General features: G+C 44.9%; 1 protein-coding gene across 2 annotated transcripts; it reads left to right on the top strand.

Moving 5' to 3' along the window:
• CRY2 (cryptochrome circadian regulator 2) lies at positions 1–22801 on the top strand. Of its 2 annotated transcripts, none has more exons than XM_014881936.2 (12): positions 1–208; positions 3028–3136; positions 6643–6785; positions 13700–13884; positions 15203–15291; positions 16344–16484; positions 16984–17295; positions 18356–18507; positions 18634–18836; positions 19303–19392; positions 19902–20043; positions 20525–22801. In XM_014881936.2, exons 1-11 carry the CDS (start codon positions 18–20, stop codon positions 20039–20041), a joined length of 1755 nt encoding a protein of 584 aa, XP_014737422.1. In that variant the 5' UTR covers positions 1–17; the 3' UTR covers positions 20042–20043; positions 20525–22801. The 2 variants fall into 2 exon arrangements, with proteins under 2 accessions (XP_014737422.1, XP_014737424.1); XM_014881938.2 differs by having other exon boundaries at positions 2–208; positions 19905–20043.
• Positions 22802–24550: the final 1749 nt, after the last annotated feature.

Raw genomic sequence — 24550 nt, 5'->3', positions numbered from 1 at the left:
CGGCTCGGGCGGCGGCGATGGCGGCGGCGGCCGCGCTGGGCCCGGCTCCGGCCCTGTGCCGCTCCGTGCATTGGTTCCGCCGCGGGCTGCGGCTCCACGACAACCCGGCGCTGCAGGAAGCGCTGCGGGACGCCACGTCCCTCCGCTGCATCTATATCCTAGACCCCTGGTTCGCCGCCTCTTCCGCCGTGGGCATCAACCGCTGGCGGTGAGTGGCGCCGGGCCTGCGGGCCGCGGGTGGGAGCGTGCGGGACGAGGAGGCTCCCGCGGCACCGGGGCGCTCTGGGCGCGGCGTGGGCCGTGTCGGTCAGGCCGTAGCAGCACACGCTTCCATGTTGGGTCCGCTTGGTGCTCCCCTCGGCCCTCCCGCAAGGAGAGCGGCTGTGCCTTTTCCGCTTGGCCTCACCGCGGTTTTCTCAGCGGTGCTGCCCGGCTGTGTGGGAGGATGCCTTCAGCTTTATGTAATGTCATTAGACTTTATCTGTGGGGCGAGTGTATGAGAGCAGCAACCGATGGGCGTTTAGCTTTGGGAAACCCTTTTCCCTCAATTTAGAGACGGGTGCAAAGAATCCTCAGCTCCGTGGCTGCACCACGCCTCCCCTCTGCCCTTGGGCTGCCGGGGGCGCGTAGGCATGTGCGCACGCAGCTCCCTTCCTCCCATCACCCAGGTTTTGTAGGAAAATACACATCGGCTGCTGCTAAGAAACTAGAGATGAAGCTCTATGGGCTTTTCCTCGTCTCTGCAAATGGAAAAATGTGTAGCGTGAGTCATGTCTGTGCAAATATCAAGATCTCATGTACCTGTAGACGGTAACATTACATAATGTTGTTGTGTCAAGTCTCAACAGTCTAAACATTTGGAATCTCAGTCCAGATTGGGATTCTCCTAGGCAAGGGCCCTGCATACAAGGGAAGCAGATCTCCCACTACCCCCTCAGAGGAAGTCGACAGACAACCCCTGGCTAAAGATGCTTTGAGAGCTCTTGGAAATGTCACGTGGCTGTGCACTAGGGAAACTGTAGTTGTAATTGATTGACTCTGCTGTGCATCTTAGCTTCATCTCCAGGAATGGGATTGTATGGGTCATATCTACGTGTTTCTAGAATCCTACAGCAGAGGAAGGCTTAAAAATTGTGAATGTGGAGAAGTTACCTCCGTGTAATCATTCAAAGTACAGAAGATTGAGTTCTGTTATTAGGAGTGAATTGATCTTTCCATAGACCAGACTTTCTACGGGCAACAGCAGACAGACGTGCCTTTCATGTGCTGCTGTTGTTGCTGACTGTCCTCATTTGGAAGAACCAAAGTGGTGCCACAACAGATAAATTCCCCACCTTTTTAATCCTTGTTTGCTTCCACCAACATTGTGAAGGGAGGGAAACAGTTAGGAATCTTCTTTATGTTGTAATTTGGAATATATGAGCAAGCAAAGTCTTTAAAAATAACGTTTTCTTGGGGGTGTGGAACTGCTGCAGATGTCAGAAACGAGCACCACTGGCTGTTAGGCAGAAAAGATATTAGCAAGTTACTTATGTTGAACAAAGTTCCATTCATTCCCATTGTGAGCCTTGGCTTTGTTTTGCTAATTTTTAAATCCAAATATCCGTATTCAGAGTTCTGTTCTGCAAAGGCAACTGTTTATGTTTTACCTAGTTCTCACAAATTTATCGAGTTGAAAATCCCTTGTTATTTAGCTGCGCAGCTTGTCTGAGCCATATGGGACTAATGCTTGTTAAAATTTTTAGAACACCTGGGACAGTTGATGCATACTTAATAAATGGAAACTGGGCTGGGGCTCTGGGAGTTGTTTGTTTAGGTTACCTGGACCTGGTTCTGGGTGTTCTCCTTTGTGATAGAGTGCCCTTCCTTCTGTGAACCCTGCACCCTTTTCTCTCTCCAGAAGTGCGGAGTGACCTTGTTCTATCTGGAAGCTCACAGTTCACATTATGGGCGGTGCAGCCGAGGGGAGAGAAGTTGCCACTTTGCAGTGCAGTTGTAGCTTGGCTTTCATTAGCTGTGGGCGGTGTTTAGGGAGCTGAGGCGAGTACTGGCTTCTGGGAGGTCACACTGCAGAGTGGGAATGGAAGGCTGAGGGAAAGGTAAGGGTTGGCAGGCTCGCTCACAGAGGGCTGTGTGTTTGCCAGCAGTGCCAGGTGCTGAGAAGACACTAAAGTTTTAAAGCTAGTGTCTTTTGCAGAGTTAAACGAAACAGAGTGAAGTTACTCTGTAGATGGGATGATGTGTGACTGCAAATAGACATTTGATGGTTTATAGCTTAGTGGGGGATCACTAAGACATGCCATTAAATGCAGAAAGCACTTACATGGCTTTTTAAGAGTTTTGGGATGAGAGGGAATATATGAATGTCTTGGTATGCTCTCATCTCTGTGTCTTCATGGTGCAAGGTGAATTGCAGTTCTCTTTGCAATTATTCAAAGTTCAGATGATTCTTGCCTTGGGAGATCTTGGTGCTCAGTCTTGTGCTACTAATGAGCTAGGAGAGTACGTTTCTCTGCTGTGACATGGTGTATTTGCAGCTAGAACTGTAAAACCTGCACAGTTTTTGCAGTATTTCATTACTTTCCTTGGAGTAATGCATCAAAATTTTTCTACTTCATATGCAAAATCCGGTTTTGCCCCAAAGACTGTGAAAAAATGTACAGTAGGGAATTACATGTTTTATGCTTTTCTCGATGTAATGTGGAGAGAAGACTTGACAAGGATGTTCTCCCACCTCTGAGGGAGAATGTGGGAAGTGGGTTGCAGTAAGAAGAAAATCCTGGAAACTTCTTGGATCTGGACAAGCCCAAATTCCATATGAGTGAATGGGAGCTGGCTAGTGCTGCAATCTCATAAAGGTTGTTAGACAGATCAGAGATAAATATGAATTCCTATTTTCTGATTCGTGTCCAAACCTCTAGTTTGATTTGGTGATGCAGGTTTGCTGGAGTTCCATGCAAATTCTCATTTGCCTTTTAGCTGTAACCCATCTGACTGACACTAACTGCTGTTGTTTCTTCTCTGCAGATTTCTTCTCCAGTCCCTGGAAGATCTGGACAACAGTTTAAGGAAACTGAACTCTCGCTTGTTTGTTGTACGAGGGCAGCCAACAGATGTCTTCCCAAGACTCTTTAAAGTAAGAGAATAATTTTCGGAGTATAATGAAGAAAAATTGATGGCCTGGTGCTAAACTTGTTTTCACTCCTTAATGATTAGTGATTCCCTTGGCATCTCTTTAATTACAATTAATTCTTCACTATAACAAACTTTCCTCCTTAACTACAACTAACTAACTACTATCTATAAGGGCTAGATCCATGCCTGAACTCAGACTTGCAAAGAAATGTAGTTGTAGGGTGTAACCTAATATCAGGCTGCTCAAGCTTGTCTTTTTGAATGGCCGTCCTGAACTTTGTTTCTCCAAGTCACCTCTCACAGGACTGCTCTGTGACACACAGACCTTTCTTTGTTGACAGCTTCTTCCCTAGTGGCTATTTACTTACTGCAGTTTTTACTTAGGGAGACTGCTGGGTCCATAGACCTTTACAGACAACAGATGAAAGTACACTGCTCTGTATGTGAGTTGCAAATAGGATTTTGAGTTAAAATTTCAAAATTCAGGAGCTTTTATGTTAGCTGACTTTCCTTTTCTTTTTCTGTTCAAGACTGCACTTATCTCAGCGGCAGGACGGATATAGCTGAGGTCCAAGCTTCCTGCTAATGTACTGTTTAGGACACGGAATATGCAGTTACCTTGGTGATCAATAATGGATTAGCAGGGTACATTTCTAAAGTAGTATGTCAGTGCTGCAGATGTCAGGACTAACAAGAGCATCTCCTTGCATTCTCTTACAGTATCATTCTTCTCCATCCTGCTCTAAGATTGTATTTCCCAATGTCTTTGAAGGTTTTTGACAATGTCTTTGATAGTGTTACAAAACTAAATGAAAAAAAACATGGCTCCCAATAGTCCTATGAGTTGGGGGTGTTATGTAGGCTGTGCCCTACATATGGTTGACAAAACTAGTGTTCCCCACATTCTACTATAGACCAGCTGCTGAGAGGGAGTGGTAAACTTGAATCTATACCTTCCTTCTGTAAATGGTTCTGATGTGTATTTTGTGGAGGAGGACAGTTAGTACTGGAGAGAGACACTGGACTGTGCAGATGAGAAGGGACCTGATACTTCCTTTGGCTTCTGCATCTTAGCACATGACACAAACTGTGCTGCTTTTAGCCTTTTCAGAATCTGGATTATTTTTATTTTTTGATTTGCATATAAGTTCCAGCTGATCGTCGTTCATGCCCTCTTTAGTTCAGAGTATTCACAGGATAATTAAAACTTTATTGGAAAAAAATGTTCATTTTGGTTAAAGAACAAAAACTAGAGTTGGCAGAGTCTGGTTTGGAGAGATTGATTGTGTAATCAGCCAGAGCTGCTTTTTGCTGCAGTCTGTTTTGTCTGGGCAGGTGAGCTGATGAATATCTCAGGTGTGTTGTAACAGAGCTGAGAAAAATAGAGGGAAGTTTATGGTATTGGATGATAAACATATGGCTTTGGTAGGGATTGAGGCCTCTCCAGAGCTGCTGCTAATTCAGTGTTCAGTGCAGCACTCGTGCCTTGCTGTCAGCTTTGTCGAGAGGAGACTTATGTCACATTTGCTGCTGCAATACTTAGACCTAATGTAATTTCTGCTCTTGCTGCCAGTAGCTGAGCTATGTTGTCACTAACAGTCACTGCAAAGGCACTACTGTGTATGGATACCATGACAAGTGTACTTGTTAGCAATGTGTTAACCTTTGCAGAAGTTTTTTGTCTCACTTCTTCTGAATAAACATCTGTAGTTTTACCTCTTCTGTAAAAGTGCACTGTTTGTTCACTGAAGTGTTTTCACAATCCCTTTGGTGTCTTTTTTCCCCTACAGTTTTTCTTTGCTTTGGGTTAGATACCAAGAGGCAAGTTATCAATCATGACTTTGCTTTTGTATATCTGCAGCAATTTACTGTCATACACGTAAAAGGTTTCCTGGTTGGTTGTGCTCTTCTTCCCATGAACTACTGCATCAGAGCAGTGGCCTTCTCAAAACTGTAGAAAATACATGAATTTAAAGTGTTGGATGCTTATCTAAAATCACTGTTAGTCTTAGTTTTTTATTCGATTCCATTCTTTCCACGTAGTAATGTGTATTCCTGTGAGACCAAATCCATCTTTTCCAAGCCTTCCAGTTGATACTGGTTTTCTTATAGAAGAAAGAAAAGTTTAAGCTGTTAAATCATGTAGGAGCAGGACAGGGCCTGGAATGTGTCTGTCTGACCCCTGCTCTGAGTTATGAATGCTGTTACATTCTTACTTTGAAGAATGGGTGGAGGATCTCTTTAAGATGTATATTCATTGATAACTGGTTAATTTCTCTGTCCTTCCTAAAATTAATTTTAGGGCTGAATCTGCAAGTTTAGAAATGTAGGTGGCTTGTACAGTTGTTTTCTGCTTCTAAATCCCCTTCTCCATCTTTGGCATTATTTTTAATGGTCTTCAGGGAACTAACCACATTTGTTCTTTGTGCTTTGCTTCTGTTTCGCAGGTAGAAAAGTCTCCTGTATATACAGGGGTGGTTTAGATTGTCTCACTCGGAGAATGTGGTTCTTAGTTGTGTGAGGGTTTTTTTAAATGTCTGTAGATTTCTGGTTGTGTTTGCTAAACAAATCTGTGGGCTGCTGCTCTGCTTGATGGATGTCTTGAGAGGGTCGCTGTGGAAACCATTAAACCTCTTCTCATAGGATTCGTTTTCTGAGGAAAACTAGGCCACAGACTTTGAGAACAATCTGTGCTCTCTAAAGCCTGGAAGAGACTGAGTGCTCTTCATAAGGTCTGTTCCATGTAATTTGTGAGGGATCTATTAGAGATCAGAATAAGTGAATGGCTTGACTAGGGATGTTGGAACTAGGTGATCTTTAAGGTTCCTTCCAGCTCCTTCTATATAGAATATAGAATTCTATAATTCTACAATTCTAAAAGAACTCCAAAAAGGCAGGACTTTAAATCTGAATTGCAATATCATACTCTACTGTGCACACCAGAAAGGTTCACTCAGTTGCTGTCCTATGTCCTGCAATTTCCTGTTTCTTTCTGTTAGGGTTGGACATTGATTTCCTATTGTGTGGTGTCTTTAAAGAGACATCAGAAGAAGTTGAGACTGTATTGGTTTTAATTAATGTCACCACACAAAAACACAGGGGCTTGAGCAGAACTTCTGTTGAAAGAGTTTTCTGAAATGTTTTTTCTGCAAATGCTATAGGAGGATGGTAAGGTTACTTCAGGACAGCATGTGCAACAAAACGTGCTATTGGTAGGCTCAGGGACTGAGCTGTAACCCAAGAACAGTAATAGAAAAGAACTGAACCTCCTCTGATGTGTTTTAAACCTGACATCTACAAATTTGCATAGCACATGCAGTGTTTGCTAGAGCTGAAAAAATTGTTGCGTCTTTGATTATCTCCAATCCAGATTGCTGTTCCTCACAGCAACACTCTCAAAGCTTCCAAAACTTTTAACTGCTGAGGAATTCTGAAATCTTCATTTGTAATTGTGCTGGTTAGAAATAGTCTTCTGTTTGACAGCTGGGTGTATTGCTTTTCTTGCAGGAATGGGGAGTCACTCGTCTCACCTTTGAATACGACTCGGAGCCATTTGGAAAGGAGAGAGATGCAGCTATCATCAAACTGGCCAAGGAGGCTGGTGTGGAGGTGGTGATAGAGAACTCCCACACCCTCTATGACCTGGACAGGTACGGGGAGAGAAAGGGCAGAGGTGCTGTCTGGGCTAGGCTGGGATTGTCATGTCTGCAAAGACTTGAGTCTTTTCCATTACACTGATCACTGTCATTCCGAGTGAGCCTGTAAGGATTACTCTGCACACTCCACTTTTGATTAGAACACGTCAAAGTGCTGACAGTGACGTGAATATACAGAAAGGTGTTGCCTCAAGCTTATTAAACTCTGTACTTAAGTGTAATTTAATTTGCTTAGCTGTGTCCTTTGTTTGCTTTCCTTGAGCATGTCCTCAATGTAGGAACTGCTTTTTTTTTTTTTTTTTTTTTTTGCTTCATTGTAATAAAGGTAGTTGAGCTGTTGTCTCAAACAGGTTATGAAAGCAGGGCTTTTAAACGATGGATGTGTCAAGACAGCTGGAAGAAGTAAAACAAGGTAGATTGGGACAAACTTTCCTTGTTTGAAAACCTGAATTCTTTTTCTTTGTTGTGTGTTGCTTTGTTTGTTGTTTTGATGTTGAGTTTTTATGTATTTACTTATATGTATAATCTCTCCATGTACATTAGATTTTCATTGGTGGTGACAGTCTTTCAGCTAAGATTCTAGGGTATGCTTGAATTCAAAGTCAGTACAGTGTTTCAGTACTATTCTTACAGTTTGCTTGCTTTTTTTTCTTTCCCCCTTTTTTCCCCTTTTCTTGCTGATGTGACTTGTGCCAGTAATGCTGAATGTAGATTTTCTCCTATAAATCTTTAACATCTATAATTTCCTATGGGAAGGAGCTTTGCAGTTAGCACATACTGTGTGGAAATGTTTGTCTCCTGAGTGAGGATGATTCTTTGAACCTGTCTTGTGTGCAGGTGCTGCTTTCTAATTCTGCGTTAGAAAACCATATTTATTACCAATGTTTATTTTGGCCTCACCCCTCCAATGTCAATGGTCATCACATTCTTCTTCATGTCACCTATGCCTTCTCCAAAGTGGAGAGTTTCAAGTGTAATCTGTTCTAAATATCTTGTAAGTTTTATCACCTTTCTTTATACTTGCAGGTATTTCTAGAGGTGGAGAGCAGTGGTGAAAATAACAACTAGTGCGAAAAATGTAGAAGCAGCGTGGATTTTTAGAGTGCTATAATGTGTCTTGTCTTTTCCTAACAGTCACTAGCATTATTTCTGCTTTTTCTGAGTGCTGCTAAACATTAAACTGATGTCTCAGGGCTTCCTTCCAGAATGGTCATAGCTATTTGAGAGGCTGCTACTGTATAAATAACTTTTAAGATTGCATAGCTATGCATATGGAGAAACAACATGACCAACACTGCAATTTCATCTGTTATTTTTGGCAGCTGGTTATGTGGTATATAGGGAAATTTTTAAGTTGCCTTTTATCTTTAGCTATTCTGGATAGCTTATTGCATCAGTAAACTTTATCATCGTGCTCTTTTTTGTCCCTTCCTAGATATTTTGTAAAAAATACTGAGCAGCACAAGCCCAACTCAGCTCTGTGTGGGCTTTCTCTTCCTGTTGGATAGATTCCTTCTCTAATTCTGTATACCAAATAATTTTCTGTCTGCATGGACCTTTTCCTTTATTGCAAATTATTGTGGTTTCTTTAAATTTTTTCAGTGAGGGATCTGGTCAGATGGCTTCTCAAAATTCACATATATCAACTAAATCTCCTTTGCCCCAGGCTCAAATGTCTCTGATAGATTTTTCAGGCACAACTTCCCTTTTACCAAGGCCAAATTAACCTCCAGCATATTGCATATATCAATGCATTCACTGTTTCCATTAGTATTTTCTACCCATCTGCCTAATGCTCATATCTGTATATTCATTTGTCCCTCTGATGCACCTGAAATGTTTTTAAAAACTGAAGTTGTATTTACTTTCTTTTTTCCCCTCAGAGTATTTGGGCAATTTTATATTACATGCAGCAGCTATTAATTTGTGTATTTCATGACGTCCTTTACAGTTTGTGGTGAATATTTGGTGGCTCTGGCAAGCTTTTCAAGCATAGCATTGTTTTGTGGCACTTTTTCCTGGTCTCCCAGTCTGTCACAGCATCTGATAGATTTTCTTTTAGAAAGAGTCATAACCTCCCTAGATACCTTCATAGTGAATACACCTGCAAAAATATATGCAGGGATTTTCTTGTGCTGTTACAGTCTCTTTAATGGGTTGATTACCTCTTGGCCCTATAAATATCCTGCAGTGTCTGTAAAGGGGACAGTTTGGATTGGATTTTTTTTTTTTTTTTTTTTACTACTTACAGTTTTTTTTAAAAGGTCTCTCAAACTTTCATTTAGATTAGGAGGTGCAAGAAGGCCGTGGTTTTTAGTTTAACCTACCAAAGTTTGGTGGGTTTCTATCTTTGTCTTCATTTTTCCAAAAGATTCTGCCTCTGTTGTCTTAGCTGATGCTATTCTTTAATTGTTTTGACTCTTGTGATCTTTCTGAAATACTTTTTCACATCTGTCTGGTATTGTTGCTCTTGGAAGGGTGTTAAATTGATGCATGCTAAAATCACAGAGCAGGCAAGTGATAATTAACGTTTTCAGCTATACCTTAGCACTGTCTGAGACTAAATCATGAATTGACTCTCCTTGTAGGTTCTTGATTTCTTGTTTCACAGAGCAGTCACTTATGGCAGCTAGAAAGCTGGGTTTTGGTAGGAGATGGGGTGTGATAGATACCCAGTCTTGTGTGGAAGTACTTGAAGTCTCCAGTTACTCTGACATTTCTTGGTTCTTGGCATCTCTGAGATTTCTCAGCAGGTGATAATGCAGTTTTGATACTGTATTTCTCCTGGAAGTTCCAGAGTATCTCTCCCTCCAGCTATGTTACCCAGACTTCTAACTCTTGGTGTGTGCTGTCCCTCTGCTCACCCTAATGTTTTTCCTGCATAATTAGCAGGTGGTAATAATACCTGGTGGTGGCATCCCACTTCTCATCTTTCTTTAATCAGGTTTCTGATGAGATTAGTCTAAATTGTTTGGACCTGGGCTGATGATGTTTTGCTACTACATAAATGAATCCAGCACTTCTCTTGTCTCCTGCAGTGTCTTCCTGGTACCACCTCCACCAGTTCCTTTTAAACATTTGCCAAGAGCCTGTTCAGTTAACTTGTGAATTAGACAAGGTTTACCTGGTAGGAAGATTACAATGTGCCCCTTGTTGCCACTGCCAGCATAGCTATGTGATTATCAGAGCATCTTTCACCTCCTCTTCCCCAAAACAAGGAGAGGGGTATAGAAAATGAACATCAGTGCTGGAAAAGACTCCTAAGAAAATCTGGGAATTCCCAGTCAAGAATAGCAATGTTCAGATTGTAGAAGCCAGACAGGAAAGATAATCTCTTAGGTATCAGTTTAGCCTGCTCATAAGCCTTTACTTGACAATTATTTTGTCTGACAACTTCCAGATGACAGGTTATTTTGTCTCTTCCCTGGATCTGCCTGTTTTCTCCTCCTTAGGATCGAAATCCTATGTAGTGTGTTTACTGATGGTCAGCACTGTGGTTTCTGTAATCCCAGGCAGGCTGGGTTGTTCAGCAGGAGTGGTTTAGGTCAGAAAAGAACACTGTGATCTTGTGTGTTTGTAGCGTACATCAGGATCAGCTTCTCCTCAAACACCCTTGCCTAAGGCTGAAATGACAGTAGAATGTGTTCTCATAGGAGCTCATACTAACTTAAAGGACTCAGGCATGGGGAAGCGTGCATGCCTTGGTGCTTCTGCAATTCAGTACACTGTGCCAAAAGGGTGGGTTATTTCTAAACTTTACTCAAGCTTCTGCCTGCCACATCTTGTATCCTCTCCTGTCTTGTGTGGTGCTCTGGTGTTAGGTGTTTGAGGCCAGTACCTGACACCCCACTGCCAATACCCAGCCTGTCACCAAGTCACTTCTTTATCTCTCATCTTAGAATGTGTTTCTGCAGAAGTTAAATTGTTCGTTCTTTGTTCAGCATCTGTTGGATGGACAGATCAGTTGGTTATCTCTCCATCTCCTCTCTGAATCTGTAGAAATACCCCTTGTTCTACATACACAGAGCCCTGCATGAGCTCTCTGGAGCGGGGATTTGGATCAGAGCAATTGCATAAGCTGGCAAGGCTAACGAAATAGTCCGTGTGAATTGGTGCTGGGGTGTGTTGGGCAGCCTGCGTGCTGAGTGCTGGCAGCCAGCTCTTCTTCCTGCAAGGAAGTGGGGGAGCACATTCAGTCCATTGCCAGAACCCAGCCTTGTCGTTTGCAAGCAAGCTGAGGTGTCAGATGTTTGAGGCCAGCAGCTTTCCTAAGCCCCTTAGCCATCCCACAGGGGCAGTGCTGTAGAGATGATTCAGAAGCTGACACCTATGAGGGCATGCATTCGAGTCTGCAGACACTGCTGTCACAGGTGACTGACTGTAGGATACCTTATAATCATAGCAGTGCTGGAATTTTGGGTTGCCTGCTTTCCTGAGTTGAAGTATGACTGATGGTCAAAGAACTTCAGAACTTCTGGCATCAAGGTACTCCTGTCAGATAGTGCTGGGCATCATATTGCTAGTTTGGTAGCACAGCCAGTTTTGGGTGTACTCACTAGTTAAGGTTAGGTTCTGTGTGATGAATACAGTGATTCTCTGTTCTGCTTCAAGAAAAGTAGAACAACTGCCACAAGTGGCAAATTGGGCTGGGGGAGATGGATGAAGTGGCGGTATAAAATCCTGGGGAGGGACCTCCCTTTTTTTGTCATTGAAAGTCCTTTGGAACTGTATGGCCTGGATTAGAAGGTCAGCATGAGGGAGGAAAGGACTCCTGCTTGGGGAGTTTCCTGTACAATTTTTTTGTACAGAAGGCTGAACAGTACTACAATACCCAGTAGGTGTAGTATATATCCCATATCGTGCAATACCTGATATTCAATACTTCTTTTCCTGGCAGTACTGTGAAAGGTCCAGATTTCGTGCATAATGCCAGTGTCAGGTGCTGTGAAATGTGCAACTTGTCCTAGTCCTATCTTAAAATATTTGTGTCCCAGATCCGGTAACTCTTTAGGAATTCAGGAGCTGTGCTAGGCGACTTCACACATATTCACATCCTTGAGGATTTCAAGTACAGACAACTAGCATCCATCTGCTAGTCACAGTGATTTTGCTCCAAGTAGGTAGTTATGCACAGAAGTTTTAGCTGTGTACAATGGGGTGGATCTCGGACTGAACAACAGCTTTAGCAGGGTAGAGAAAAGAAGTGTGGAAGAAGTAGCTTCCCTGCCCCCATCCCAAGCACCTCAGGGCAAACACGCTGGCAGCCTTGTCACGTTTTCTCTTCCAAGCTCCAAATTCTTGGAAACAAGTGAGCCTCTCTAGAGTGCTGTAACTGGAAATGCCTCACTACTCATCCAGTGGAAACGCTGATTTTTCTGGGTATCTTTGTCTGGTCTTGCCTGGGGACTCACAAAGTAGCCACAGAGAAGAGTGTGGTGGGTGGTATTCACGAGTTCTGTCATATATTGCCATCTCTGGGTGGAACATGGAGACAGACAGCGAAAAAGTGTATGTAGGAAAGCAGAGGAGATGCACTCTGGTGTGGTGATGCAGGACAGAACGTGTTGGCTGTAAGGCAAATGCAAATACATCTGTCTCTGTGTATGTCTATGTCAGAGTGCTGTGCCCACACCGTGGCCATGTTTATCACCTGGCACTAAAAACGTGCAGTACTTTGCACTCTGTGCACATCACGGTCGCCCTCCCTCCCTCCCTGTCCTGTTCCTTAATGTCTTTATCTCCTAGTGTTAACAACTTAAAAGCAGAAAACCGGGAGGAAACTGCAGGGGGCTTAATTATTAATCTGTTCACCCGTGCTGCTCGTGGGGAAGGCTCCGCTTCCCTGGGCCGGGGTGTGTGGGAGGGCTGGCTCCCGGCCGGGGCCGCTCCCGGTGCGGCGGGGAAGCCGGGTCAGCGCGGAGCACACGTGCGGGAGCGCCCGGCGCCGGCGTGTCACCCCGCCCCGCCACACGTGCGGCCCCGGGCGACGGGTGGCACATGGCGCTCGCTGGAACACAAGGCTTTAAGCCCGGCCCCTTGCGTAAGCTGTTGATTGTAATGGGTAGGAAGGCTGCTGTGCTGCAGGGCTGCCTGCCTCCGCTTTATGCAATGCTGGCGATCCCTGTGCTGTCGGCTTTGCTGTTAACTCCTTCCACTCCTGCAGAAGAGGGGTTAAAAATGGCGTCTCTCAGCCTGGGGAAGTTTACCTTGCCCAGGGGGCTTCTCGAAGCTCTCTGTCCCAGGAAAAATAAGACTGCATGGCCCCAGCAGGCTTGGTGAAGTAGAGGAATGGGAACCTTGACTGTCTTTTTCCATAGTGTGTTCTGACACGGGTCGATACCATGAGACAGGGCTGCTCATGACCTTATGGCATGGAGGGAGGACAGTGATCTCTCTAATCACAAAGAGAGGAATGATGCAGACTGGGATTTGTCTCATCCAACATAGGTGGAGGAGAGGTCACTAGCAGACTGAGTCTTCTGTCAGACAAGAAGGAAGTAAGGTGACAATCAGTTTAGGATTATCACAAGGTGTCGGGGGAACAGATGCAGGTCTAGGATTTGCCACCTTGGGGAGATAGGCAGAAATCAGATAGAGATTTCATACAGGGGCCTGATGAGGAGCTCCAGGAGAGAGATGTGATGCTCAGCTTGATTCAGCTGGAGCTGTTTTGGGGGTTTTTTTCCTATGGAGATGAGGAAGTTTGTGATGTTTTGTCTTCTGAATGTACTTTAGGATTTTAGTTTTGAGGGGATGCATCAAATGAAATGTAGATCTGTAAGGATCTCTGTATCCAGACTGAAAGGCTATCCTGAGCAGAGATAGTAGGGTCCAGTTTGGATGTCATTTCCTTGTGTCTTCTGTGGTAGTGAGGCTGTGTTGTTTCACCTTGTTTATTTTATCTCCAGAATAATTGAGCTGAATGGCCACAAGCCACCCCTCACCTACAAGCGCTTCCAGGCCATCATTAGCCGTATGGAGCTCCCAAAGAAGCCAGTGAGCACTGTAATAAGTCAGCAGATGGAAACATGTAAAGTGGACATCCAGGAAAACCATGATGATGTCTATGGGGTCCCATCCCTGGAAGAGCTGGGTATGTGTCAAGAGTGAAGGAAAGGACTACTGCCAGCTGAAACAGGATCTGGTGGAACTGTTTCCAGTGGCTGGCACATGTTCTCACCTGACATGGGGTGCCTCTAGCCATAGAACGGCCTAATTTTTCAGCAAGTGCCAGACCTTGTGATAACACACTGGTGGTGTCCCTTGCACTGCTGTTGATGCCCAGCATCCCCTTTAGCATTGCTCTGAAGTGCTCTGCATCTGTCCTTGTGTTCTCTGCTATACTGAGCATGTAACCACTGTACTAGGATCTCATGTCCTCACCAGCTGCTTTCCTGCTACCGCAGTCTCAGGCATGTTGTGTAACAGACCTGAAGAGGTAAACTAACTGAGTACCAGATTTAGATAACTTTAATTCACTTAATGCCGAGTGGCATCAATTTGGGAATTTAGCAAGACAAAAGGTATTAGAAAAATTTCTTTCACTCCTCCTGTTGTGCCTTACAGTCCTGTAAGACTTGAAGAAAGAGAATGAATAGCTGAGGCATGAAGAATGCAAGACCTGTATCAGGGAAGTGAATCTAAATGCAAGGGAAGAAAGGACTAATGCAGAATAATGTCTGTGTGTCTGTGACTGGAGGCTTCATACCAGCTTTATAGGAAGTATCTCATGGTACCTTAAGGCACTGGTTTCAACAGTCATGTAAAAGCATGGGACTTGACAACAGGAGTATCCTAAGGGCTGCAGTCCTGCATGTGGATCTACTTTCCTTATTGTCTGGCCAAATGTGAGACTGCATGTAACTTTACACTGCTCTGCTTGCTGCCAGGGGAGGCTCCTCTGTCTGCCCAGAGCAGTGCAGGGAGACTGCATTATTGCTTCCCCTTTTGCAGTGGTTCTTTTGCATTAATCCGGTGCCTTTCCCAGCACCAGCCTCAGCAGAATAGGAGCATCACCAGGAGCAGCTGGACTATGTAGTGAGCTGCTGATGTCGATGGCAAGGTGTTCTTGTAAGGCAGAGCTGTGGAGCAGATGTTTCATTGCCAGCTGCTCTGGCCTTTGGAGCAGAGCCCTGTGGGTAGCGCTGACACACTGGAGAGAATGCTAGCTGTGAGCAGTGGGGAAAGTCACCATAAGGCTGCCTGAAGCATTGCAGGGAGAGGCCCTTGAAGTGCAGTGTCATGAGCAGGCTCTCCCCATATCCTACATGATTTGCCTACTGTACAAGGATTAGAGCAGCAAGTAAGCCACGTTAGGCAGCTGTACTGTCTTGCTGTTGTTAATGCATAATCCCATATCTGTGCCCTTTGTCTAGGCATGGCTTCAAATCTTACAAAGTTCTTTCTCTCAGGCTTTCCTACAGATGGTCTTGCCCCTGCAGTTTGGCAAGGAGGGGAGACAGAAGCTCTGGCACGGCTGGATAAACACTTGGAAAGAAAGGTAACCATTATTTAAGTGGCAATTCCTGCAGACTGTGCCTCCAAATGAAAAATGTAGTGTTGCCCATTACCCCATTCCCTGCTCTTCTTAGCAGTGGTCCTAGCATTCACCTCTGGAAAGGAGTGTATGCTATTGTTGGAGTATTCCTGTGATCTTAGATTTTGTGTGGAGCAGGAAGCTCATGTTCTTCCTCAGGTCCAAACATTTAGAGCAGTATATTATTTATGCTGCTGTTTGAAGCACACTGGGTTCTTCCTTGTTTCTACCTCTCAGTTTCCTTTAGAGGAGCGCAAACTTGGAAATTCTCCTGTTAGGTTGTTCAGTCCCTGCTGCACACTGCACACCATCTCTTTTTATCTTTACCCGAGGTATTAGTGTGAATGCTTATAAAAGAATGCCTTCCCCTTGTCCATCAGCTTCCTAATAGGTTGTCTCACTGGCTGGCATTCCTTGAGCCCCTTGTTGAAATAATCAGTTTTTTTTCAGTGGGGCTGGTGTTCTTGATTATAGTGCACAAGACAAACAATTTCAAAGTAATGAAAGGTGACCCAGCTGCCAAAGCATGACTCAGTTTTAACCATTTTGTATTTTAATGCTGGGTGGCTTGATGCCAGCTGTGGAAATCAAAGCATAAATACTCGTGCTGAGGAGGGAATAAATTATCAACACAATGCTCCACAAAAGGGCCTGAATTTCCCCAGTTCTCTTGTTCACTGTGTGAAATGCGATAGACATACCTGGACCTAAACAATTGTATTAGCTTGTATCTCTAGGAACTCCCAGGGTTGTTAGCTCCTCTGTGCAAAGCAAATTAATCCTTTTGGGCAAAATAACTGACTGGTTTAAATCCTGGAGCAAAGGTTTTGCATTTCTTGAATAGGCCATGGGGGTTGGGATTGCCTGCTGGAGATCTCTCCCAACAGTGATTGGAAATAAATAGAAGAGACTGGCTGTCAGATGTGAGTGGCCTCACCACCTGCACAGAGGCTTGCCTTTAGCAGTGTCCCACAAATACAAGGGGTTTTTGGCTCATTTCTCCTGAATCTGTCTAGGCATGGGTTGCAAATTATGAACGACCAAGGATGAATGCCAATTCGTTGCTGGCCAGCCCAACAGGACTCAGTCCCTACCTGCGTTTTGGCTGCTTGTCCTGCCGCTTGTTTTACTACCGTCTCTGGGAGCTATATAAGAAGGTAAGACAAAAGGTTCACCTGGAGGGCAGGTGGGGTTTGAGCATATATAGCATGATGGTGGTTGCCAGACAGTGTGCCAGAATTCATGCAAAAGATGCTGTTGCCTCCCTAGTGTTTGATTGTTGGGCTGAGCTTGTTGCTACTACAAGAGGAGGCTTTTGGGTGAGAAAGTAATTCTCCTGAATGTACTCACACAGGCCTTAAATCTGGTGGTACCTTGTTCTTCAGTCTGGACTTCTGTGTTATGAACCGTGTAAAGCCTTTTACTGTTAGTTTTATGTCATTCCAATCACATGTCATTGTACTGAGTGAATCTGTGTCAGTGCTCTGACTTTACCATCTGGGCTTTCTGATAAGGCCTGATTTGACATTGAGCTTTTTTATGGCAGTGGTCAGTAGCTGACTTGGGAAATATATGTAAATGCATGGGTGCCTCACAGCTCAGCTTCATGAAGCCAGTCCTTCTGTGCTTGTGAACAGCCGTGTTCCCTCTCCACAGGTGAAGCGGAACAGCACACCCCCCCTGTCTCTGTACGGACAGCTTCTGTGGCGGGAGTTCTTCTACACAGCAGCCACCAACAACCCCAAGTTTGATCGCATGGAGGGGAATCCCATCTGCATACAAATCCCCTGGGACAGGAACCCTGAAGCCTTGGCAAAGTGGGCAGAGGGCAAGACAGGCTTCCCTTGGATCGATGCGATCATGACCCAACTGAGACAAGAAGGGTGGATCCACCATCTGGCCAGGCATGCGGTGGCCTGCTTCCTGACCAGGGGTGACCTCTGGATCAGCTGGGAGTCAGGAGTCAGGGTGAGTCCTGGCATTTTCAGGTATTTGCAGAAGGCCATAAGGAAAACAAAGTCTCCCTGGCACTTGCTGCAAGGATGGGCACACAGGTATGGCTTTTGCTTCATGTGTAAAAGGTGCATGGAAGAGAGGATTTACTAGCAGGCTCTTGGCCAGCCAACAGCCTGACTTCTTTCTGCATTCTACTGCAAGGCTCTGACTGTATCACAAGCCTCAAGTAACCATAACTAAATGTGTTTGGGACCCACTGGTAAACACAGACTTTGGGGTTTTGGGGGGGGGCTTTTACTTTTATGGGGTTTTTTTGTAAAAATTCTCTCAGTCCATCTGTTTTCTTTGCAAGTTTAATGTCACTTCTTAACTGGACCTTTTTCCTCATTATAAAATCCATCACTGTGCCGGTCAGGGAGCGCTCCATGACTGTGAAATCTGAGTCTAGAGTCTCTCAAGGAAAGAGGTAAAAGACCCTCCTCTTGGGCCATCTGAAGGGACAGACAGCTTGAACCTGCCCAGTGTACTGCCCTACACAATAAGTGAAGGCAGGGGCATCTAGTCACAAAGCTAACAAAGAGCATAAATGAAAATGCAGCCGAAAGCGCAGCATCTGTGCATGGATGTGAGTGAATTACTGCTGAAACCTTTCTGCCTCTCAGTGGTAGTGTGCACTGGAACCTTCAGAAGGGTTCTTTTCTTCTTGCTTTGGTGCATGTTCTTCTGTGCAGCATCCTCTCCTTCCCAAGGTTGGTGCTTTACTCTTGTTATGCCTGCCAGGCTAGGATCAATCCCCAAAGCTTGCTGCAACACTAGGTAGTGATTTAGTCTGTAGCTGCATGAGAGATAAGCCAGCACTTTATCAGTGTGAGCAGACCATGCCTCTCTAAGTAAAAGTGTCAGGAAGTGAGATACATTGACCAGCCAACTGACTTGAGCCAGCAGATCACCTCTGTGTTGCTGCTCTGTTCTCATAGCTCAGTGCCTGTCATTTGAAATAGCATCTTGGGTCCTACTGCCACAAAGTCCTGCCCAGGGAAGGTTTCAGTGCCTTTTCCTCCAATTGCTGCAGGTGTTTGATGAACTGTTGCTGGATGCAGATTTCAGTGTGAATGCAGGCAGCTGGATGTGGCTCTCGTGCAGCGCATTCTTCCAACAGTTCTTCCACTGTTACTGTCCCGTGGGCTTCGGACGTCGCACGGACCCCAGTGGTGACTATGTGAAGTAAGTGATGTCACTGGAGCCGATCTTTGTTTCTGGGTCTGTAAGCTGAAGCCAATCAGTGGCTCACAGGTGCACTGCACTTTCTGTGCATTGCGTGTGCTACACTGCTTTTTACCTGTGTTGCAGGAGGTATCTGCCTAAACTAAAGGGTTTTCCCTCACGATATATCTACGAACCATGGAATGCCCCAGAGTCTGTGCAGAAGGCAGCCAAGTGCATCATTGGGGTGGACTACCCCAAACCCATGGTGAACCATGCAGAGACCAGCCGACTGAACATCGAGCGCATGAAGCAGATCTACCAGCAGCTGTCACGCTATAGGGGCCTCTGTAAGTGCCAGCAATTGCAAAAGTTTGTATCTTTAATAGGAGATAAAATGCTGTGAGGAAAGGTCATGATTTAAAATAGGTTGTACTTGTCTCTCTGGCCTGTCCTTGCAAGAGGAAGCAGTGCCTGCCAAACCTGCTCAATTGGTTTCCAGGGAGAGCTCATTATATTCTCAGCTAAGGGTGGAGTTTGTTTAGATCTGAGAGCTGCTGATAGCATGGCACCATCCATATACCACTAGTGGTCCATTCTTCATTTTGTAAGAAAACCTAGGCAGTGTGCTCTAAATAAATTTACTACTGGATCACAGTATGTGTGTAGTCAGCACTGGGTCAGTGCAGCTCTGAACTCCTCCTGCTTTGGGATATGGATGTGCTGGTTGGTGATCACTAAGGTATTTCTGTGAAAAGGTTCTCCCATCCCACGTGTGTTTTGTTTCTTGACTAAGGTCCTCTTGCCATTCTCTAGGTTTACTGGCATCCGTCCCTTCATGTGTGGAAGATCTCAGTGGCCCAGTCACAGACTCGGCTTTGGGGCAGGGCTGCAGCACCAGTACAGGTGAGTTGGAGCTATTTGTGTGCTTTTGATTTTCATGTCCCCTTAAATGTTATAGGCAGGAGAGGATCCTTTTCTAATAAGAAGAGGGTGTGTAGCTAGGAAAACATAGATTACATTCACATTCCTTTACACTTACTTCAGAAGTCCCCAGTGAGCCTTCATTTCTAAAAGGGCTGAAGAGTAAGAGTTCATTAATGTGAATCTTTTATTGCCTGTATGGGATCATATACAGCCACTTGAGGGAGAAGTGCAGATCACTGTAGGGTTAATCAAGTATAATTAAGCTACCCTCTGTCAATGGAGGATATGTTTGTGTTTGTTCTGGGTGACGTGATTCTGCTTTTAACAAAGAATTTTTGATAAAAGTTTTCAGGGAGGCTGTGACCAAATGTCTCTGTGCTTGTGCAGTCTTCTTTCTCCCAGCTCTGTGGCAGGTTAGGCCAGGGTGTACTTGTTGAGGCCATGTAAACACAGGGGAACCATTGCAGTAACTATTCTTCCTTCTACAGCAGTGAGGTTGTCTCAAGCAGACCAGGCCTCTCCAAAACGCAAACACGAGGGAGCAGAAGAGCCATGCCCCGAAGAACTGTACAAACGAGCCAAAGTGACAGATCTCCCCGCTTCAGAGATCCCTGGAAAGAGTTTGTGATTGTGAGTAGTTCATAGTGTGATCTGGCTTAAACTGCCTGCTTGTGGAATCTAACAAGGCTCAATTTTAATTCTCACCATTTTAATGAACAAAATGGACTTCCTTGTGAAGGGATGTGTAGGGCTCCTAAGTGTAATTCCACAACCCAGAAATATGGCAGTGGTGTGCCCAGCAGTTGTTTGGATTTTACATAGCACACTGTTAGCTGTGTTGTCCAGTGCCCTGCTGCTGGAGGTGTCACAGAGCACGGCTGTTGGTGCGTTTGCTCTTGTGAGGCTGCTTCTCCTTCCACAGAGTGGGCTCACAGCCAGGTTTTCTGATCTGGTGAGGGTATGGGCTAGAGCAGGAGAGCAAGCAGGTCCAGGCATCTGCCTGCAATGCTCCAGATCCCAGGGAGGGGAGGAGCTGGTCACATATTCTGCCAACTTTTCAGTATGACAGGGGAGGTCAAGGCAAATTCTCTCTTTTTGCTTTCTCCTACAGCCAGAGACAAGCACCTTGCAAGTGAAGAGAGGGAGTGCTGAAGAGGAGACCAGAAGAGTAGGAATTGCTGTCACAGAGGGACTGGAACATCTGCAACAGAAAATCCAGGGTCTCATATAACTGTAATTCCAATAGCTGCCACAAAAGGGCACTGCATTACTTGTGCTTGGGAATATTTGGCTTTCTGGTCTCCAGAGAGCCAAATACATCTCTTCTCAGCCATGCCCAAAATCTGCCCACATTAAAGAGGGCAAGAACATTCTGTCAACTTGCTCACTTCCAGGTGTACCTTTCTTTTCTGACAATGGCTCAATGCACATGACTTGATGCATTGATGTAGGAATGAGCATCTGCCCATCTCAGAAATAGCGAACATACTTTCTCATCAATAGTACTTGGTAGTGATGTATGCTGATTAATTCAAATTATAGTAGGAGTTAAGAAGGAAGCTGCTACAATGTCAAAAAATAGAGTACAAGTCCTACAAGAGAACAGGGAAAACTCGGTATTTTTTTCATTAGGCTAGGCTGACAAGGAAGAAAATGCTTTCTGAGTAAATCAAGGTAATGCTTATGTGGATGGAAACAAAATGAAGGTCAACTATAGCACAAGAACAGATACACTTGAAAGGCACTTAAAACTTTCCCTGTAAAAGAGCTTTGCGCTGTGAGGTGTGACATAGTGCTGTTACCTGGAATGTGCAGCTTCAGAGCTGTGTGACATCTGGGTAAGAGGAGCTCTCTACAACTCTCTGAAAAGAGGTTGTAGTCAGGTGGGGGTTGGTCTCTTTTCCCAGTGGCAGGATGAGAAGACACAGTCTTAAGCTGCACTGGGAAAGTTAAGGCTGGACATTAAGAAGAAGTTCTTCACAGAAAGAATGGTTGGGCATTGGAATGTGCTGCCCAGGGAGGTGGTGGAGTCACCATCTGGAGGTGTTTAAGAAAAGATTGGATGTGCCATGGTCTAGTTGACACATATTGATGTTAGGTCGTAGGTTGGACTCGATGATCTCAATGGTCTTTTCCAACCTAGTTGATTCTGTGACTGAGAAGGAAGAATTCTTCAGAGAATAAAATCATGCCTTGATAAGAGCAAAGCAGTATCTCAGAATAGATCTAATCCAAGTAATAAGGAAGCTCCACCTGGGCCCAGCACTCTACAGCATTTCCTTCCCTGAATGAGAGCTCTCAAATGGAGCCTGTGTCTGGTGTGCAGCCTGTGCAGTGCCTCATGATGATAGAGGATTTATTAACATCAGCTCCCTGAAGTGAGTCTTCCTCGAGCTCAGAGTCCAGTGTCCATTCTGTTTGCTCTTTTCTGTATCTTTTCTGTGTTTTTAATTTCCACACAGTAAACTCCTGTACCTGCCCACTGCTCCTTCTTGCCACTTGCATTCATGCTGGTGCTTTGTAGCCTAGCGAGGTGATTGTGTAGCTTTCCTGGCTCTTAACCATACACTCCTTGCTGAGTCCTGTTACTTGTCAGGTCAGCACAGTGCTGGCAGAGCGCCTCTGCCTGCAACCAAAGAGTGTAAGGGAGGGTAGTACTACAGAAGATTGTCTCTTGTGGCTGTTTCCAAGAGGAATTAGATTGAGTAGCTCGTCCTGTGCAGTGGGCTGCTCTTGGCACTGTTTTCATTTGCTGTCCAAAACCTTTCATCCCTGCCTGACACTGATAGTGTGGGGCTATATGTGAGCTTATGCAGCTAACTGCTTGGGGAGTACAGGAGTTGTCTCCCACTGGGATAATCAGATTCCGTTTTGGAGCCTGTGTTTGAACCTAGAGCAACAGGGCTGCAAATAGAAACTGAGTCAAATGTACCTGAAAAACCTGAAGTGGTTGAATTGAGTCTGTGAATAAATTTAATGAATAGCTGAATAACCTTTCCTTCCCATTCCCTGGGACATTGATCTTACATTCTTTTTCTGTGGAGAATCCACTGGGCAGACTGTGAACAAGTAAACAAAGAGTCACTTTTCCTAACCTTACTTTCTTCTAAACTACTATTCATGGTCTGCCTGGTGGATAACCCAGTCATCAACAGGTCTTGTCCCCTTCAGTATGACCCAGCTGTTACTCCCATTGTTTTGAGGGTAGAAAGGTATAAAGAAAAAGAGATACTCCCCTACCCCCATCTTCTGCTGCAGAGAGAAGGACGGGGAAAGACATGCACTTTGTACACGTAGGTTACAGAAATTGTGACTTCTGTCATTTGGAGAGTTTCATGCTTAGGCAATGGTCTGTAAATAAAACTTTTTATAAATGTCTTTAACCCTCTTTTTGCTGTCATCCAAATTATTTCACTTAGTAAATGGAATTTTTGGGGCTGGATCTGTTGGAGTAAAGAGTCAAAGGGAGGGGAGGGCTACATCTCCTAAGTGATCTAGAAGGCTTTGTGCCAGCGGGGGAGATCACATTTGCAAGGTTTCTGTTGGTACCTGGGATATGGATGGTGGTATTTGCAAGAGCTGCAGCTCAGGTAGTAGTAGCACTGGGAATGGCACAGACATAGCAGGCCAGCCAAAGAAAGACAAGGGAAAAAGTTCCTTCAAGAAGCCTTTTAAGTAGGCTGGGCTTTATCCACTCTGGCCTCTTTTTTCCAGCTGAAATTATGAAGGTGAGTAAAACTGTGTGACAAGTAGGGAATTACTTCATTGTTTTCGTTAATATTTAGAATTTGGTATGTTTGGCAGATTGAACAAGCCTACACCTTGTTTAGCTTTGTGACAAGTTCTTCCTCAGTTGTTGGTGCTAACATTTTGAGTTCAAAAAGACTTGGCCAGTTCATGGGAAAGAAAAAGCCATCGGTAACCATTAGTAAAGGCACCATCTTTGTTTCAGAAGCAGCAGAGGACTGTTTGGAGGCTGTTGTAAAGAAAGGATGAAATGGATGCCAGTGTGGGGGTTTCTGTTTCCTCTTTTCTGTGTCTCAGGGCAAGCTGGCAATGCCTGACCTGACACAGGCACTCCCAACGTGGGCATAGTGTGAGCTCTTAGCTTGAGCAGAGCAGTTGCCTTTTGATGCTCTCAGAGCAGTGGCTTTGGGATGCTCCCCAGGGTGGTGTGAAGGCTCCTTTCAACTGAGGGTGGATACTGGGGTAGAGAATCCCTACAGAGCTGTGAACAATTGTTCAACTTGGGTCTCCTGTCAGTGATTGAGCCTTGGCTAATGACTTCTAAGCTAAGTCATTAACTGGTATTAAATACACTAGACTTAGCAATCTAATAACTGGCAAGGACAAAAAGTCAAGTTCTTGTGCATCCTACCATCCTCCTTGGTGCTCCTGTGTAGACCCACTTACTGGAACCTCTGTCTTAGCAGAGTTACATGAGATACATTACTTTTCTTAGTAACCAGCAAGACTTAGGATGTAGCCATGCAGTTCCTTGTCAAGGTTCAGCAGTGGGGCTGATCTGGGACAGAAGTGCCTCGTGGTATTGCTGAATTGGTCTCTTGTTTTTGGCAAGGACCTTCCAGTCTTGAAAAAGTAAAACTTCAGTGCTTGGGGTGGCTCATATATGGCAAAAATCTTTTGAAAACAGCAGCCTGTACCTTAGAAGGTGACGAGCCAGAATGACAGTAAACTCAGTCCAGCTTTTTTTAGCCAGAATGTAATAATGTAAATTAAGGCTGGAGAGATTGGATTTGAGGCTCCTTCTCTGTGCTGGCCAGGATATCTGTTTTACTTGTAAAAGGAATGATGGTGATGTGGCTCAGGATTGGAAATGGCTAACCTTGGATTTCTAGCAGAGACTTGAGTGCCTGCTCCATGTGCTGGTGCTTGAGAAAATTCCCTTCTTCCATGACTCTTCTGCCTGCACAAGGTAAGAGCCGGAGTGGCTTCAGGAGGGGCTGGCTGAAAGGTCTGGAAATAGAAAACACGCCTGGATATGAGGGGATGCAGCTGGAAATGTGGCCATTTGAGGCAGAGGGGGAAAGAGCAGTGGGAAGGATGGCCAGCGGAAAGACAGCAGAGTGCTGGTCTGATGGTGGAGATCAGGTGGCTCAGCTGGGGGAGAGGAGCA

The sequence above is a fragment of the Sturnus vulgaris genome, chromosome 6, assembly GCF_052056855.1.
Source record: "Sturnus vulgaris isolate bStuVul1 chromosome 6, bStuVul1.hap1, whole genome shotgun sequence".
Classification (NCBI taxonomy): domain Eukaryota; kingdom Metazoa; phylum Chordata; class Aves; order Passeriformes; family Sturnidae; genus Sturnus; species Sturnus vulgaris.
Note: the sequence above shows the minus strand (reverse complement) of the source record. Positions and strands in the feature narration are given on the sequence as shown.

Coding starts and splice junctions, on each gene's coding strand:
- CRY2 (XM_014881936.2), top strand. CDS start 18: ATGGCGGCGGCGGCCGCGCTGGGCCCGGCTCCGGCCCTGTGCCGCTCC. Junction 3,137..6,642: donor TCTTCCCAAGACTCTTTAAA/GTAAGAGAATAA, acceptor CTTTTCTTGCAG/GAATGGGGAGTCACTCGTCT. Junction 18,508..18,633: donor CCCAGTGGTGACTATGTGAA/GTAAGTGATGTC, acceptor CCTGTGTTGCAG/GAGGTATCTGCCTAAACTAA.